At 47.3% G+C, this 18157-nt stretch overlaps 1 protein-coding gene across 1 annotated transcript in view; it reads right to left on the bottom strand.

Moving 5' to 3' along the window:
* Nucleotides 1–18157, bottom strand: part of LOC125917342 (hydrocephalus-inducing protein homolog) — a gene marked incomplete at its 5' end in the record, with an annotated part of 107951 nt that overhangs the window by 70088 nt on the left and 19706 nt on the right. The window contains 6 exons of the mRNA XM_049623571.1: nucleotides 1994–2215; nucleotides 4209–4832; nucleotides 6555–6717; nucleotides 9130–9271; nucleotides 11553–11736; nucleotides 13462–13599. Of these exons, the coding sequence (XP_049479528.1) occupies nucleotides 1994–2215; nucleotides 4209–4832; nucleotides 6555–6717; nucleotides 9130–9271; nucleotides 11553–11736; nucleotides 13462–13599 (1473 nt within the window). The remainder of the gene's footprint in view (nucleotides 1–1993; nucleotides 2216–4208; nucleotides 4833–6554; nucleotides 6718–9129; nucleotides 9272–11552; nucleotides 11737–13461; nucleotides 13600–18157) is intronic.

Raw genomic sequence — 18157 nt, forward strand, 5'->3', positions numbered from 1 at the left:
TCTTTTTTAAAAAAAGTTTATTTTTGAGAGAGAGAAAGAGAGCATGTGTGCAAGAGCTGGGGAGGAGCCGAGGGAGGCGGGGAACGGAGGGTCAGAAGTAGGCTCTGCATTGACAGCAGAGAGCTCAATGCGGGCCTCAAACTCATGATCCGTGAGATCATGACCTGAGCCGAAGTTGGACGCTTAACCGACTGAGCCCCCTAGGCGCCCTGTGTTTTTCTAATTCTACTCTTCTTTTTATAGTTTTAGTTGCCATTCTTCCAGAATGAAGAACTTTCTTCTGCTAATTGGGGATGAACTAGAGTTCCTCCTAAAATGGTAAGTTAAAGAATGCTTAATCTTTTTCTGTTTGTGGCTCATTTTAAGGAAAGAGTTTGGTGTCATAGTCACCTCTGATGTTGGCAATTTTTTAATCTTTTTTATTTGGATTCTGTTCTAGAAAGGCCTGCCTATGCATGCTGCTGATCTCAGATGATGATTTCTTTTTTTTCTAAATGTTTATTTTTGAGAGAAAGAGAAAGATAGAGAGAGAGAGAGAGAGAGAGAGAGAGAGAGAGGAGGGGGCAGAGAGACAGGGACAGAGGATCCAAAGCTGGCTCCTCACCGACAGCAGCAAGCCAGATATGGGGCTTGAACTCACGAACTGCGAGATTATGACCTGAAGTCGGATGCTCAACTGACTGAGCCATCCAGGTGTCCCTCAGATGACAGTTTCTTACTTGTAAATAGCAGTTTGAGGCAGTCTCTTCACCTAACTGAGCCTTAGGCAGAGCCTATAAGTGATTTTATTTATTTATTAAAATGTTATTTACTTATTTATTTATTTTTTTTTTTTGAGAGAGAGACAGAGCATGAGCTGGGAAGGGGCAGAGAGAGAGAGGGAGACACAGAATCTGAAGCAGGCTCCAGGCTCTGAGCTGTCAGCACAGAGCCTGATGTGGGGCTTAATCTCATGAACCGTGAGATCATGACCTGGGTGGAAGTCGGATGCTTAACTGACTGAGCACCCCCCACCCCGCCAGGCACCCCCAGGTGATTTTATTATTCTTGCTGGGGTGTATGTTTTGTAGGAGGCTGTGTGGAGAGATTCAAATTTGGGGCCACCACACTCCTCTGGGAATAAAAAGCCCATCTATAGTTCTTAATTATATATACCTTCTGCATATTATTGGTCAAATCCATTTTTCCTTTGTGATTTATTCTATTAATTACATGTCTATTTTCTTTTACTTTTATATGATTTCATTTGGATTGCTTATATTTTGAATTTTTTAAAGGCTCATTGATTTATTTTGAGAGACAGAGAGAGAGAGTAGGGGAGGGGCAGAGAGAGAGAAAGAAAGAGAGAGAATCCCAAGCAGGCTCCATGCTGTCAGCATGAAGCTCGATGCTAGGTTCAAACTCACAGTGAGATAATGACCTGAGCTGAAATCAAGGGTCGGATGCTCAACCAAATGAGCTGAGGTGCCCTCAGATTGCTTATATTTTTAACCCAGCTGGAATTAATTTTACCACCTTGTGTCAATAAAGAGATAAAAAGTGAGTTTACCAAAATATCTAATCTTCCCTTGATAAATTCTTTGGTAATCTGTCCTTTTTCTAGTGCTGTGTCTTCCCTTAATTCGTGTCTGTTGATTCTTGTATTCTCATGCCCTGTGTGAACTACCTTAGCTTCCCAATACATTCTAATATCTTTTTTCTAAAAGAGCTGGTCTTGCTTAATTGTTTCTCACACATAAGCTTCAGAGCAATTCAACAAGTTCCCTAGACCATCCCACGAGGGCTGGAAAGGGTGGAAGATGAGAATGAGCCATTTTGAGAGAGGCTCATGCGGGGTCCCCAGGCAGGATCCCTGATGAGTCAAAGGCAAACACATCAGCGAGCATGACAGCCAACGCTGTACTCAGTTTTTGACCATGTGGAAAGTGGCCTCTGTCTGCCCATCTGAATTCCCGCCAAGGTCAGGAGGGCAAGCAGCTGGCTTGCTCCTTACCTTTGCAGAGCTCACAGTGCTTGAAAGCTCTGGTTCTGCTTCCCCTTCTCTTTTCTCCTCCTGGAGGGAGAGCTCTTCAGGTGGTGGGATCACAAACACAAAATGCTTCAGGATTTCTGTTGTGGCCGGAGGCAGCCGCTTCAGGGGGTGGGAGATGATTGAGAATAAGGCCGGAGGTGGGATGGGTGGGCCAGAGGAACCCAGACCCAAGATGTCCAGGATCTAAAGGGAAAGCCCATGGTTAATTTCCTATGCACAGGGTAGGGTTCCCCCAGCTCCTCCCCGAGCGAGCACAGGGTGGTTCAGACCCTCCTGTCTTTTCCTCACCATTCTTGGGAGATGCCCCTGCTATGTGCATGTGTCAGGGGAGGGGTGTGAAAGACCTATGGCACAGCTCTGTAGGTTTTTCTAGATCCCCAAACCCCTAGACCAGGCTGGGGCACTTGCTGTGGCTGCATGCTCCCTGTACCTCTCTCATCATGGCCCTTGTCACCCTACCGTGTCTGTCTCTGCAGCTGGATGTTACATAAACTCCACTGGGACAAGAACCAGGACACTATAGCACAGGGCCCAGCACATAGTAGGCACTCAAAACTATGTTTTAGAGACTAGCTCTTAAGGCTCTGATGTCTATAGTACAGAGTTGTTCCATCTGTTTTCAGATCCCGTGTTAATTGTTCTTTCACCTTTAAATGTTCTTTCCTTCTAATGCTGAAAGATAGGGTCAGAGCAGGTCAAATATGGCAAAGAAAAAAAAAAAAAAGCCAAGGTTCTGGGAATGGGGTAAAGGATGGGAAGGAAGAGAGAAGTCAAAAAGAAACCAAAGAGAACATTCATTCCTACAGCATTCTCCCCTTCTGCTCTCATATATACTGAAGGAGCATCTTCCAGAGCAGATGCCTTTAAAATTTAGCAGCAACTTCCTTCTCAGCATGGAGCCCCTCAGAATAAGCATGCTATCTCTAGATTTGTCATCATCACAATGGTGTTACAGCCCACCAGAGCACCCGTTCTGTGGACCAAATGGGCCATTAGGCCAAGCAGGCAACAGTCTTCATGGAATCCTGGGTTTCTAACCTGCAGGGCAGGTGGCTAAAGACCTAACGCTTAGCTAGCGTTAACTCCCAGGGTTTGAATGTCTGCGAGGGAAAGAAATGAACAGTTTGTACCAACTGTTGAATTAATAGAGCCAGGGTTAAAGAACTTTATAACCAACAGTCTAACCTGTGGCTTGGAGTGTGGAGAGAAAACAAAAAGGCAAGCAGATCATCTTGGCTATAGTACTGGAGCACAAAGCAAGATGAGAAGATGTCCTTTTCTCCAAAAACACAATTCTAGGGGAAAAATGGCCATGATGCCTTATCTAAGGCTGAGTGGAGGCGGAACTGTAAAACGAGTGGTGTTGTGTCCTCCAACGGTCTTCTGCCCTTTGGCCCGCCTGGCCTGCTGCTGTGGGGCCAAACCACACCCTAATGTGCCCCCTTGCGGAATTACCCGTGTCCTCCCATTAGCCCTTACCTGCCATACTTTCCTCCCAGGCTCTGTTCTCTCCTTGTTAAGGTTGTGTCTAATTTCTTATAGACGAAACCAGAGATCAGCAAACTGTGTCCCCCTGGTCAAGTCTGGCCTGCTACCTGCTTTTGTAAATGAAGTTGTATTGGAACAAAATCATTGATTTATATGTTGGTGGTGGTTGTGACAGAGACTAGATGACCCGCAGCCTAAATTATTTGCTTTCTGGTGCTTTACAGAAGTTCTTCCTCAGACAAAAGCCTATAGTAACTGTCTCCTTCAAACCATTACCCAAGAGGCTTCTGGATATGCAATATTTTCTAGGGCCAAAAGGCTATCTGATAAACAGTATGATTTCTGTCACTATAAGAACTTGTGGGAACAAGATTTTAAAGTAGTTGAGCCTCTTGCTTCACCCTACAGCGTACCTACCTTGCCAGCCTGTAACACCAGTATTATCGATATTAAAAATCAACCCTATAGACAGTTTTTTATGAGGTCAGATAGAGTAATTTAGATCTGTGGAGCTTTCTATGGATTTTCACCTAGAAATAGGTCCTTTTAGCCATTGTTGTCTTATATCCAAGGGATTAATCAGAGATTAATGGAATTAAGGGGATACAGAAAGAAACACCTTAATGGTAATTAGTACAATACCTGCTACCCCATTCATTACATCTGCATCCTGGAAAAGAGTCTGTACCTGATCCCCTTTGGGAAGCCTGTCATTGTCCAGGGCCTGCTTCCAGTTCAAGCCTTCCATGTCAGGTGTCTGGATGTTTATTAATGGCACGCCTAGATCCTTCTTCCCCTCGTGGTCCTCCTCCCCATCAGCCTCTCCTCCGTCGCTCCGCTCCTCCAGAGCCCGGAGCTTCTCCAGACGCTCCCTCTCAGCCTTCTCCCGCTCCTGGCGCTCCTTCTCGGCTCTCTCCTTCTCTGCACGCTCCCTCTCCCGGTCCTTGCGGCCTCGGCGCCCACCCGAAGGAACCTGGCGCTGGTCATCAGCCTCGTGGGGTATGTCGTCGGTGCCCATGTGTTGCAGCAGAATGCCTTGCTTCCGGTCCCAGTACATGAGGATGTTCTGAACATCCTTGAGAGTCAGCTCATAGGTCTTAAACTTGTGGGCCAGGTGCTTGTCAGCATCCTTCCGGAGGTCCCCCTCACTGTTCTCTGGCTCCTGGACAAGGGGAGACCCAACCATGTGAGGGTCTGCCAGTTGGTTTCTTCTCTTCTTTGTCAGTTCCTCCTTCTCCGTTAACTGCTCCCTGATGGATACTTTCCTTTCTACTGAATCCATCTTGACATCTAGTTTGGAAAAAGTAAGCATCTAGGAGGCAAAACACATAAAACATGCTTAAAACATTTCTTTACTGGAGAACAACGGCATAAATGAGAGCAAGAGGATATTGTGTTTTGAAAGAAGGCCTCACAGAGCCCCAGGTGCCTCTTATAGACCCAGGGGCTATGCCTCTGTCTGTGTCATCTTGGGGGGTCCTTGTTAAAATATCCTCTCCACGGTCCTTCGTGGGGAACAAACAGGAGTTTAAGAATTTGGCTGTGTCCTGGCTTTTAAAAAATACTATTTATTTAATTAACCTGGCCTAGAGAAACCAACTTCATTCTTTTTCTCCTGCCCTTTTAAACTTGCTTTGTGGGCTCTGATTTTCCTCCCCTCTGGATGGAATCCTTGGGGAGGCCCCAGAGGTTTTTGTTCATTCTTTGATGACATGAAGTCTAGCCGAACGTTCACTGACTGCAGAGCAGCCCAGAACCCCCTTTCCCGCTGAAAGTGCGCCTCCTCCATAAAGCTGGGCTCTGAGGCAGGCTCGCTGGGTTGGCTTCCCCCTTGCCTCAGCGCCTCACCGTACCACTCCTCTGTCTCATCTCCAACGCAGCTAGGAGGTCAGTGCTGGGTAGAGCTGTCCCCTGGAGGGGTCACTCACCTAGTTGAGTATGGAGGGGAGGGGCTTGGCTACTACTGTGTCTTTCTCCACTGTCAGTAGAGTCACTGCCAAGACACTGGAAGTTCTGTCCGGACAACAGATATCAGGCAGAGGACTCTGTGTGGAAGGAGCGGCCAGAGAGGGGCAGGGAGGGCTTGCCCTTGGAAGGTTGCAGGAGCCCAGCACAGAGCAGCTGGAGGCCAGGTACAGTGGAGAGTCCAGGCCTTCTTGCTTCTTGTGCTTGGTTCTGCTCCCAAGCCTGGGCCGTTTCTGCACGCTCAGACCCTGCTCCTTCCTGAGCTCTACCTGATTGTGGCCGCTGAAGCCTAATTCCTCTGCCCTTGTGTCTGCTCAGATGTGGTCACTGTGCCTTGCTCATCTACTGGGACCAGTCTGCATCTTGTCTGGGAGTCTGGCTTGTCTGGCTTTAGCTTCACCCTCAGAGCATCCAGTGCTGAAATAGTCACTGTGCCCACCAGCTGGCTAGCTACCCTCCCGGGCTGTGAGCGCCACTCTTGGTGCTGTGTTGGCTGTTCTGCCTTCCTGGGTCGTGGCCCCAGAGATGTGACTGCTAAGCTTGGCAGGCTGGTAAACTATCACTAGTTGTCTGCAAGGACAAGCTTATGTTGCAGTGCCTTCCTTGACCATTGTCAAGATAAGCTATTGGTTGAACACCGGGGCTCTATTGACTTTGTGGCTTACTGAGGCAAACTGTGAATACCAGCCCATTCAGCACCATGCAGGGGACTTACGGGGAGGGCGGGGTACAGTGGAAAGTGCAATGACTGTGGTCAGACGTAACTGGGGGAGGTCCGGTACCCACGACTTTGTCTCTTTCAACCCCAGGCAGGGTTCATGGCTCTGAACCTCACAGGGTGGGAGGGAGGCCAAAATGACAGAATTACATAAAGGCCAGCCAGGGATCCTGGCACACAATCAGCCCGTGACAAATGTTGGCCCCTTCCCTCCTACCTTCTGCTCCACTGCAAAATCCAAACAGTATCAGGTCAATTTTGTGGAAGGGAAACGTACTGGATTGATGGGCCGGTTACAATGTATGCTCTCTCTGTTCTGCTTCTTGCTAAGGAGCAAGAGAGGGTTGCTACCTGCCGGTTGGCTGTTTGAGATTTCTTTGTGGGAGGTTCCTCCTTTACTGGTCCTTGCTTTGGCCTTTTGACCTTCCGTTTTAGCTCATCTTCTTCCTTTTGCCGCTCAAGCTCCTGCTGTAACTTCTTTTCATGCATCTCCCTTGCCAGCCTCTCCAGCTCCCTTCATCAAACCAAGCAGAGACAACAGAGTTTAGAGCCTCTCCTGTCCACTCCCCCTGACTGGGAGTGTCCAGTGGAGGGACATGGGCAGAGCTTTCTTGGGCATAAGAATGAAATGCAGGTAAAGAAATGTGGGTAAATAATGTGGGTAAATAGGAAGGAAGGAAGGAAGGAAGGAAGGAAGGAAGGAAGGAAGACAGGGAGGGAGGGAAGAAGGGAAGAAAGGAAAGAAAGAAAGTAGGGTCTCTGAAAAGTCATTCAGCAAAAGTGATCACCTCAAACTCAACTAAGAGGAACTCTCAATATGCATATCAATCTTCTTTCATAGGAGAGCAAGGCAAGGGCTGAAAATAGCTTGATGTTAGCAGTTTTCAAAAAGTAAGTTGCAAAGATTGTTCTGATATCAGTTCAGATGTGGCTCAGCTTCCTATACTTGTTACATCTAATGTTCAGACAACATTAGAACAGAAACAGTGTTTTATTTATTTATTTTTTAACGTTTATTCACCTTTGAGAGACAGAGAGACAGAGTGTGAGTGGGGGAGGGGCAGAGAGAGAGGGAGATACGGGATCCGAAGCAGGCTCTAGGCTCTGAGCTGTCAGCACAGAGCCTGAAGCAGGGATTGAACTCATGAGCCATGAGATTATGGCTCGAGTCGAAGTCTGAAGCTTAACTGACTGAGCCACTCAGGTGTCTCAAGAAATGGTGTTTTAAATAGCAGTCCCTAATGGCTAGCTTGGAGCCATGGTGGTGGATCTGAAAGCCACATTCCTTTCTTTTCTCTATCCCTTCCTGCTATGGATTCAGCTGGGTCTGCCCTGTTGCCAGTGGCAGAAGGGGCACCAAGGCTGGGACACCAAATATAAACAAGAGTGGAGGGGACAGCATTTCTGAAAGTACAAAACCCATCTGTTTTCATTTCTAGGAATCCCTGGTTGCTCCTGGTTGCTGTGATTCTCTATCATCCACTGTAGCCAACTCATCATTACTAGGTGTGTGTGTGTGTGTGTGTGTGTGTGTGTGTGTGTGTGTGTCTCACACAAACAAGTCATTGCTGAGCTTTGAGGATCAGATTTATATTTTCCAAGTCCACTATGAAATAAATTCCTGAAAGCAATGACCTGGATGAGAAAGAAAGGAGATTCCTTTGGAATCCCAAAGCTAGTATTTTTATACCTCTGGAGGACTGGGTTTGTTTGTTTGTTTGTTTATTTAAATGTTTATTTTTGAGAGAGAGAGAGAGAGAGAGAGAGAGCGCGCGCGTGCGCGCGCGCGAGAAAGGGGGGGAGGGGCAGAGAGAGAGGGGGAGAGAGGATCCGAAGCTGGCTTTGTGCTGACAGCACAGAACCTGATGCAGGGCTCAAACTCATGAACTGTGAGATCATGACCTGGGCTGAAGTCAGATGTTTAACTGAGACCCAGCCACCAGGCAGCGCCCCCTGGGCATTTTTACAAGGGACCATGCAGATGAAGAAATGAGGGCATACTATGGGGGCAGAGAGGGCAAAAAAGCTCTTTTGGGGTCAGTTGGAGGAGTCTGGAGATGGAAGGAGACTATGTCCCCCTACAGTAGGGCAAGTATCTTGGCTTTGTCAATGTGTGGAATTCTATGGAGGGTAAGCAATATACCCTCCTCTCCCAGCATGTTTGAAGGTCTGAGGGCAGAAAGGACATATATCCTACTGCTATCTGAGATAGCTTGAGTCTCCTGGGGCCCATGTGGTGTGGAGGGGATTCAGTCTTTCCTGTGTGGTTCCCAGTGATGGGCACAGAAAGTGGCTGAGACACTGCCCAGGGTCTCTGGTGAACCGTCCAGGCCGAGGATCAAGTGGGAGAGGCAGTCAGAACTCAGGGCACAGATAACACCACAAAAGGCCAAGATGATGGCTGGGGAAGGAGAAATGACTGAGTTCTGGGGAGCGACCATTAAGCTCATGTCAAGAGAGTGGCCCCTCAGTCACCAGCTGTGGACACCTGAGCACAGAGGCTGATGAGCCACACCTAGGGGGCAGTTGTCAGGAGAAGCTTGTGGGAGCTCTTGGAGAATAGAGGGGCCAGAAGTCCCCTGCCATTATATCATACAACCTTCCCTCTAGTGTCAGATGTCCTCCAGAGAGAAGGACGGGGAGGACAATGAAAGAAACCCTGAAAGGCTGCAGCCACCAGTCCCCTTGATGGTCAAGGTGTTTTCCTGCTCTTAGCAGGTCATCTTCCTGTCTCCCTTGGCCACACTGCTCCCCCAGAAGGTGATCCTCCTGTGTCTCTCTTGGTCACGCTGCTCCCCAGAAGGTGACCCTCCTGTGTCTCCCTTGGTCATGCTGCTCCCCCGGAAGGTGATCCCAGTCTCCAGGATGGGCTGTGTGTTACTCCCGGGGGGAACCACTTCCAGCCTGACTACCCCTTGATTCTGACCTCTTCTTCCTTTCCCGGAGGGCCTGCCGAACCTCTCGATTGAACATGATTTTCTCCTCCTCTGTCATGGCATCATATTCTTCCTCATCCATATTTTGGAGACGCTCCTTCTCTTTCTGAAGTGCCTCCCTGCGTTTGCTCTCTGTGGAGGGAACAGAGAGAGGAAAGTGAGGGAAAGTGACTCACTCGCCAGCCTTGGCTGCAGGGCCCTCAGTGGCTCAGCTCCCAGCCCACACTTGCTATGGAGGGTCTATGACAGGGCAAGGGTGGCTCTGGTGCTGCGGGGACATTCTTGATCTCTGGCGGGCCTTCCTTCACTCACACAGTTCCAAAACTGGTCTCCATCTGTGCTAGACTGAATAGTAGTTCCAAAGATGTCCATGTTCTAATCCCCAGAACTGTGAATACGCTACCTGGTGTGGGGGAAAGGATTTTGCAGATGTGATTAAGTTAAGGACTTTGCACTGGGAGACTGTCCCGGATTATCCGAGTGGGCCCAGTATAATCACAAAGGTCCTTATAGGAGGGGTGCAGGAGGGTCAGGGTCAGAGAAGGAGATGTGGCAATGGAAGCAGAGGTCAGAATGCTGTGAAGTAGGGACCATGAGCTGAGAAATGCAAGTGGCCTCTAGAAGCTTGAGAAGGTAAGGAAATGGATTCTCTCCCTGGAGCCTTCAACGAAACAGAGCCCTGTGGACACCCCGCCTTAAGGACTTCTGACTTCCAGAAATGTAAGACAGCAAGTCTGTGTTGTTTGGAGGCATCCAGTCTGTAATTTGCTACCGCAGTGATAGGGAAGTAATATAGCACCCACGGACTTCATACACTACAAACATATGCCGCCAGAGTGCTCAGGGTGACAGAACCATTTGCAGACCAAGGGAAACCATTTTCAATACCCTACAGATTCCAGGTCCAGAAGCATGGTCATGCCCCGCACAAAGGCTGTCAGATTCTTTTCTACAACTTCCACTTGTTGTAGGCCTGTGCTTTGGACTCGGAGATGTATATTTGAAGATCCTTCTCTGACACTTACCAAGGGCTAGGAACAGATAAGAATCAGGTTTCTTCCTCCATAGGCTGCCATGGGGATCATATAGGCAACCCTCTAAAGCATCTAGGCCCGTGCCTGGCGAATTCATAAATGTTCAATAAAAATTAGATTTGAATATAATAATATTGTTACTGGATGCCGCCTTGGGACTTTTTTCAAATGCAGAAGATTTCAGGGAGAGGAGCCCATAATGCAATGGTGAAAAACCTCAATCCACAAGTAAATGAAAAAATGAAAAGAGATACTTTATTTCAAGTTGATGGTAACGGGGACATAAGCTTTCTGGAAAAGCAGGAAGTCGGAGGCTGGAACACTGCCAGGGATTTTCTTCCTAATTTTTCTCTGGATGAGAATGTAAGGAAGCAGTCTTTAAGTTCTGTTTAAGAACTAAGAGAGCTCAAGTTTGTAATTATTTCCTTAATGAAAAAGCACTATGATTTGCTTGGATTTTTCCAGAAGAGAGGTAAGGCCAAGTAAGGAAGGGCAGTGATGTCACCGAGCTGAGGCCAGAGCAGGAGACTGCCTCCCAAGGAAAGTGTCACCTCCTCCCTTGGGGACCAAAATTTGCTAGGTCTGCTTATGACTAAATTGGGAATTCAAGCTAACATTACTCTGAATGTGTGTGTGTGTGTGTGTGTGTGTTTAATTTTCAATCACTGAAATTTTTTTCAAGCTACTGTTGTAATGACAGGAAAAAGCAAGGTTTCAGAGTTATAAAGACCTTACTAATTTGCTGTGTGATCTTACACTGTTGATGTCTCTGAGCCTCCTTTTCCTTGTCTGTAAAAGGGGGACAATGATCCCCAGAGGGTTACTGTAAGGATTAAATAACCCACAGTGCCATTTAGAGACATTTCAAGTGTACAGAATGTTGGCTGCAGTGCATGGGGGACAGGAGGCTAAGATGTAGAAGCTGTTTTGTCAAGTTTATGAGCACTTCCAGTGTTTGCAGGAAATGTACAGTCCCCTTAAACAAAACCAACAAGCTAATCAGTCACCTGAGTCAGGATGGGACTTGTGATGTGTCCCCCATGGGTTGGTTGTGATTACAGGGAAGATGAGAAGGGATGCAGTGTGATATTAGGGGGAAGGGAAACATGTCTGTTACAAGAAGAGCTGGCTGGGTCCATTCCCTGTCCTGTAGTCTCCCGACAGGTCAGCCGCACCTCAGTTCCCTCAGGTGCAAAGTAGAAATAAGAACTTCTGGTCACCTTACAGGGCGGAGGTGAGCACCGATGACATGGCAGATGTAATAGGTTCATCTGCACAATGGCTCAACGTGGTGGAGAAGCATTTCAAAAAGTGTAACGCTCTGTTGGAAGGGCTGTTAGGGCTTGGGAAGGGCAGCCCAGAAGAGTACGGGGCTTTACCTTCTTGCTCCTTTTTGGCTTTCTCTTGGGCCTTCATGACTGTGTAGTCCTGGGCCATGTTGATTACGTAGATGTGCTCCCGGTTGCCGATGGCCTTCAGCAGGCAGAGGAGAGCCACAGCCGCGTTCCGAGCGAAGAGGGTCTCAACGCTATCAAACACCACTCCGCGGAAGCAGTCACTCAGCTGAAACCAGAGTGAGAAAAGACAGTAACTAAGGCCACAGTTACCGGGTTCTCTATGGAGAAAGTTGCTTGTTCTTTCGTGGGTGGTTTTACTGGGGGCTGCATTGGTCTCTGCTGACCTACTGGGCCCCCATGTAAATGCCGTTAAACCACCCTTCCACCTGCTACATTCAACATGCTGTTATAAAATATGAGAGAAAAATACAAATATTTTATCAGTCATGCAAGAGCTTTATCATACGTGTTTATAGAATAAAAGATTTCTCCCAACTCTACAGAAATAAGGAACGCAAACTAAACGTGAAAGTGAGGGTTTGGGCAGGTCCATGAGGAACAGGCAGAGAGGAGGGAAAGGCAAGGTATCCCCCCTCACAGAGTAACAGCAAGGGCACCAGTAGCAGGTGGGCCATTCAGATCTTTCAGTGGCGTTACTGCCTTGGCGTGTAATGATCTTGGTAATACTAACCACTGAGGAGCAGCCTCTGTTGTACATCAGTGTTACTCAAAGGGTGGTACACAGACTGGCCACCCTTGGCCAGGAGCTGATCACTACCAGTGTTTGATGAGACCAGAATCGTGTGCCAGAATGTAAATCAACGACATCACGAAAAACACTATTTATTTCAGCTGCTGGTTTTTTTTTTGTTTGTTTGTTTTTTTTGTAGCAAGACTGTCGATGGAGGAAGCCACGCAAACTCCATGTTTCATCAAAGACCAGTACTTCGAGCAGCACTGCTCTGCTGGCTTACTTTGGGCTTTACCAGTGATTTAACCTGGGTACACGAAACACCAGCACACTTACCAGCCCACCTTGCTCGGGTCAGCTGAGAGTGACAGCACTGTGAACACAGTAGCCATCAAACCTTAACCTGAGTAATTTCCTGTGATGACATCTCCTCTTCTGGGAGCCTCAGGTCGCATTTTGTTCTATTGAAATGTGCAACTAATATCGTGGCCTACTTTGAAAAAGCCAAAGCCAATGGACAACTCCAGGACCTGGTGAGCCGTTTAGCTCTCTGCAAACCATAAGCAGCAAACAGGCTTAGGGGTGTCCTCCCAAATCCTGCTGATCTTGTTTTCTTTTCTTTAACTGTACAATGCTTATGAAAACAATTTTTTTAACTGGAAACGGTTATTGTGTTTTTTGACTTGAAAAGCAATGTGTCATTGTAAAATAATTCAGAAATGTATGAACAGAACTAAAAATCCATTATCCTGCTATCCAAAGATAACCACAGTTAATACACTTTCAGAGTTTTTACTGTTTGTATGACATACATTTAGACATATTCTTATAGAAATGCAATTGTGCTGTACATACTATTTCATAACCTTCTTTTCTCACTTAATACATTGAAAACAGATTTTTACAGCAATTAATATGGTTCCAAGTTCTAACTTTCCATGGCTCCATGTTATGATTTTTAATATACCACTGTAGGGCTGTATCATGAATCTGATTTTTTTTTTTTTTAATATGTAACATGCTCAATGGTCCTTTAAGGAGAGTGACTTCAGGCAGCAGACTGCGCCAGGGCCAGTTGCCTAACAAGAGCTGTCAAAAGGACAAGAGCAAATGACTGTTGGGGGTGAAGAAGCCCATCTTTCCTCTCCAAGACCCCTGGGTTCTGAACCGCCATGGGTGGGCCGTGGATCGGAATCTCAGGTCCCAGCGCAGGGATGGAGTGTGAGCCGTGCAGCTCTGGGCATGTGGGCACGGACGTACCTGTATGCGATCAGCCAGGATCTGGGTGAATAGGTCCTCAGGGAGCACACAGCTCACGAGCCCGGTCTCACCTCCGATACTGGGGCTGACACTGAGCCGGCGCTGTGTGGGCCCCGAAGGGAGAGGGCTGGAGGAAATCTGCCGAGTGGGAGAAGGATCAGGAGTTAGAATCCAGCTTGGTGTCCCAGCAGATCTCATACTTACAAGCCATATGACCTCGTGGAAATCGTATAATCTCTCTGGGCCTCATTTCCTCATCTGTAAAATGGAGATTGCTTTGTAAAATGAAAGGTTTTCCTTAAAGAATTGCCTAAGCTTCAAGTGGGAATACTGTGAAAGGTGCTTTGTATATGTACACATTTGTTCATTCATTCAACAAATATTGGGCACCTATTAGGTACAAGGGGTCCCTCTAGCACTAGGGATACAACAACAAACAACGCTGGCAATGTTGCTGCCTGTGTGGTCCTTATTTCAAATAGAGGAGACAGAAAAGGAGCAGGTGAATATCCAAATCAGTCACATAGTCTGAGATAGTGACAAGTGCTAGGGAGAAAAGAATGAGGTAAGGACATAGAGAACGGTGACAGGGTTGGACAACAATATGAAAGAATGAGACAAGATCATGAGAGAAGAGTCTTTCTGTGAGGGAACAGCAAGCTCCTTGCACACGAGTGTGCTTGATGGGCTCTGGGGAGCACGTGGGAGCCCAGTGTAACTGTACTGAGTGAGCAATGGGGAAGAGGGTTGGGCTTAATTCAAGTCTAAGGCGTAGTCAGGGCTTGCAGACCCCAGTAAGGAATTTGGATTTTATTCCAAGTGTTATGGGAAGTGGTTGGCATGTTTTAGGCAGAGAATGATCTGAGTTTTATTTCTGAAAGGCCACTGTGCCTGCTGCATGAGGTGAAAAGAGCGGAGGCAGGAAGACTAGTTAGACATCTCCATGGTCAAGGCAGGAGATGAAGGATGCCATGGTGGAAGTGGTGAGAAATGGCTGATACTTTCTCTAACATTCCATCCCACTAGGACTTGGGATAGGATGTGAAAGAAAGAGGGGCACCAAGAATGATCCCTTGGGTTTTAGTCTGAGCATATGGGAAAATGGCAAAGTCATTAATTAAGAAAGAAAAAAAACTGAAGGAAGAACAATTTTTTGCCTTGTTCTGTTTTGGGTGAGGGGCAAGAGTCACTTTTCAGACACATACATTTTGAGATGTGTTTAAGCCATTCAACAGAGATAATGAATGTGAGTTTGTGTGCGTGAACCTCAGCTGGGCAAGAAATTGGGGTTGGAGACAGAAATGTGAGGGGCACACGCATCCTGAAAATATTTAAGTACTTAATAAACTGGATGAGATCACCTATAGAGAAAAGGTAGATAACGAAAAGAAAAGAGCAGATGACTCAGTCCTAGCCTATTCCAAAAGCCTATGGATCTGGAGGATGTGGAAAGGTGCAGGAGTAGGGGGAGTCCCAAATGAGGCAAAGGGGAAGGAGAAGAGCGTGGTGGTGTGCTGGCCAGAAGCACGTCCAGGAAGAGGACTTATCAGCTGCTATGAGGTCATGTGAGGTGGATGACAGAACACAGGCCACTGGATCGGGCAAGATGAATGCCAGCGACCTTGAGAAGAGTGATCCGTGGGGTGGTAAGGACAAAGGCCTCACTGGAATAGGTGAAAGAGAGAATGGGGGTTGAGGATGAGGACGGAGGCATGCAACCATTCTTGGGGGGAACAGCCCTGAAGAGGAGTTGAGGGACGAGGTAAGAGCTGGAGGGGGATCTGTGATGTCGGGACAGTGTTTTTAAAGATGGGAGGTAATAAAGCATGCATAGATGCTGATGAGAAGGATCTATAGGGCAAAAAACAAATGGGAGGGAAAGGGGATGACTGCAGGAATTCGGCTCTTGAGTGAGAAGGGCCTGCACATGTGCAGGGCCTAGGATGAGAGCAGGGGCAGTGACTCCGTGGCAGGGAGGGTGCAGCCTGGCTCGTTGGTCTGGTGGTGGGAGAATATGGTGATGGTCTTCTCATTGTTGCTGCTCCCTCCATGGGTCAGAAGAGAGATCATCAGCTGGGAATGAGGAAGAGGAAACGGTCTTAGGGGTTTGGAGAGTGACGACCACAATAAAATAGTTATCTTGAAGAGATGGATGGCAAATTTACTAGGGCAGACCAAAGGTCCGCTTGAGATTTGTGGTCTTAATTTTTTTTTTTTTAACATTTTTTATTTATTTTTGGGACAGAGAGAGACAGAGCATGAACGGGGGAGGGGCAGAGAGAGAGGGAGACACAGAATCGGAAACAGGCTCCAGGCTCCGAGCCATCAGCCCAGAGCCTGACGCGGGGCTCGAACTCACGGACCGCGAGATCGTGACCTGGCTGAAGTCGGACGCTTAACCGACTGCGCCACCCAGGCGCCCCTTAATTTTTAAATAAAGACCACTCAGGAGAGATGAAGATTGTCTCCAGCTGTGTTCAGCCGCTCTGCATGGAGGAGGTGGAGAATCAGCTGAAGTTTTGCTTGGAGAGTATGATGAAGGGCAAGGGGGCAAGGGAATGCCTAAAGTGACAGACACAGATAACAAACCGAGTAAGATGGGGAGTGAAGGGGGTGGTAGGCAGTGAAGATGTGGACTGGAGTTTTGGATGGGACCAGTTACTTCTCACAGAAGTCATATGCAAGGTTAGAAGATGGTAGTCAGGATGTAGGATGTGTGGTCTAGAGGTCTTGGAATTTATGGGTAACGATGAACAAGTTCTTGAACATGACCATGGCAGTGAGGAGCTGAGGTGGGCATGGGACTGAGAAATGAGAGTGTTGTATTAAATGTCATTCAAAAGATAAGAATTTCCAGTGAGTGCTCTCCCAGAACACAGTGATGTATAAACAAATGACCTTATATTACAGTCATATCTTTATTATGTGACATATTATACATTGCTTTCCACTTGCAACATAAATAAACTTTAAGTCATTGGAGAGTTCATGCTTTAGGAGAGCTTTAGAAAACTGAAAAGCCATTTGTGGGTGGAGCATGCCAACACAGTGACTGTTGTCCAAAGCATTAGTCCTGTCACACTGGAGCAGTGTGAGCAGCCATGTGGGCAGGGGTGATCTTGAACAGGCTCTGAGTTCCCTATTTATTGCAAGGGGATTGGGATCAGATTTAGTGTTTTCTGCTGCCTTTGATATATTCTAAAAAGCCTTGCTTCACTGTCCAGATGGATGGAACCCAATCAAAGAAAATGATTCCCCATGACACCCTGTTTAATACAAATATGAGTTTTAGTTCATCCATGAATACCATATTTGGTCTTGAGAAAGAGGGTTAAATGATGCTGCAAAAGAAACTGAGTCGACGGTTCCAATTTTCAAGATGTTAGAAGAAGGAGGGACTGAAACGAAGATGAGAGGCATTATTTGGCACAAATTCAGCCCCCCAGAGTGTCCCATCCAACCTGCATACCTCCTCTCGTGAGGAGACCTTGGCTTCCATTCCATCCACCTGCGCCATCCAACATGTGGGGCCTCTCCTGCAAGGGCCTTCACCTCCACTCTGTTTTCTTCAACAGCCTCCTCTGAAGCGCCCACCTCTCCCACTCTCCCTACTGCACTCTTGGATGGTAACAAGACCCACAGACTCTTCCTCGAATCCTGTTTCATTCTGCTGCCCTCCTCTTAATTCCTTCTCTCCATATACTGCACTTCCCATATACTACTCTCAACTCCCTTGCCCCTTGTTCTGAGCACACTCGTGCCCTTGCAATGATGACTTCTCTCTCTACCTCTGAATGACTGCTTAGGGAAATCTTGAAACAGCGAAGTTATGCCTTCCTGTCTTGGCTGGAGAATCAGCATTCTAAACTGTCTTTTCTTTTGTCCACCACCCATTTCTGGTTCTATTCCTCCCGGTGGACACATCAGTGCTTCGCCACTCTCCTCAAGCATGCTGTGCAACACTAACCTCCTCAATGCTTCCTGCAAAGACTTTGCATCCTGCACACGTCTTAGAGCCACTCAGCAAAGACCTTCTCCGACCTCCGCTCTCCACTCGCCTTCCCCACACGCAGCTGTATCTGTTTTCACCTTTACTGACTCCAGAAGGAGCTGGCCCCCGTCCCTTTTGACTGTGCTTAGTCCTTTCCTCCCTGTCTCCTCCAGGAATCTCATTCCCTCTTGGGTGGATTGTCACCTTACACTCCTCCAGGAGCTCTTCTCCTTATAGACCTGCTTGTGCCTCCACCTCCTTTCAGAGAAACAACTCTCTTAACCCTAAATTTGCTCCTCTAACAACTAGTCTCTTTTCTTGTTCCTTGAAACATCTTGGAAGCCTACACTCACTTGACTCCACTTTCCCCCCGACAACTCATCACCTACCTCTCCACGGTGCCATCCACTGTCTGGCCACAGCACCTGCTATTCTGCCAAGATTGTTCGCAAAGTCCCTTGGCTGAGGCGCAAACTTCCTGACTACTTTATGACCTTCCATGACTCCTGTGCAGCCCTCCCACAATTCATATGAACGGTTTCATCCTTAGCATTCCTTTAGTATTAGACTGAGCCATATGAAACTGCTGTTCCAATGGTTGAATGTTGGCAATTTCATGCGGTTCAAGCCAATTCCTTTTACAAAGCTCTTTTGTCACCAATCTCATTTTATTGCAAATATTTGAATGTGTGGTTATCTCCTTCA

Source organism: Panthera uncia, unplaced genomic scaffold (assembly GCF_023721935.1).
Source record: "Panthera uncia isolate 11264 unplaced genomic scaffold, Puncia_PCG_1.0 HiC_scaffold_173, whole genome shotgun sequence".
Lineage (NCBI taxonomy): Eukaryota > Metazoa > Chordata > Mammalia > Carnivora > Felidae > Panthera > Panthera uncia.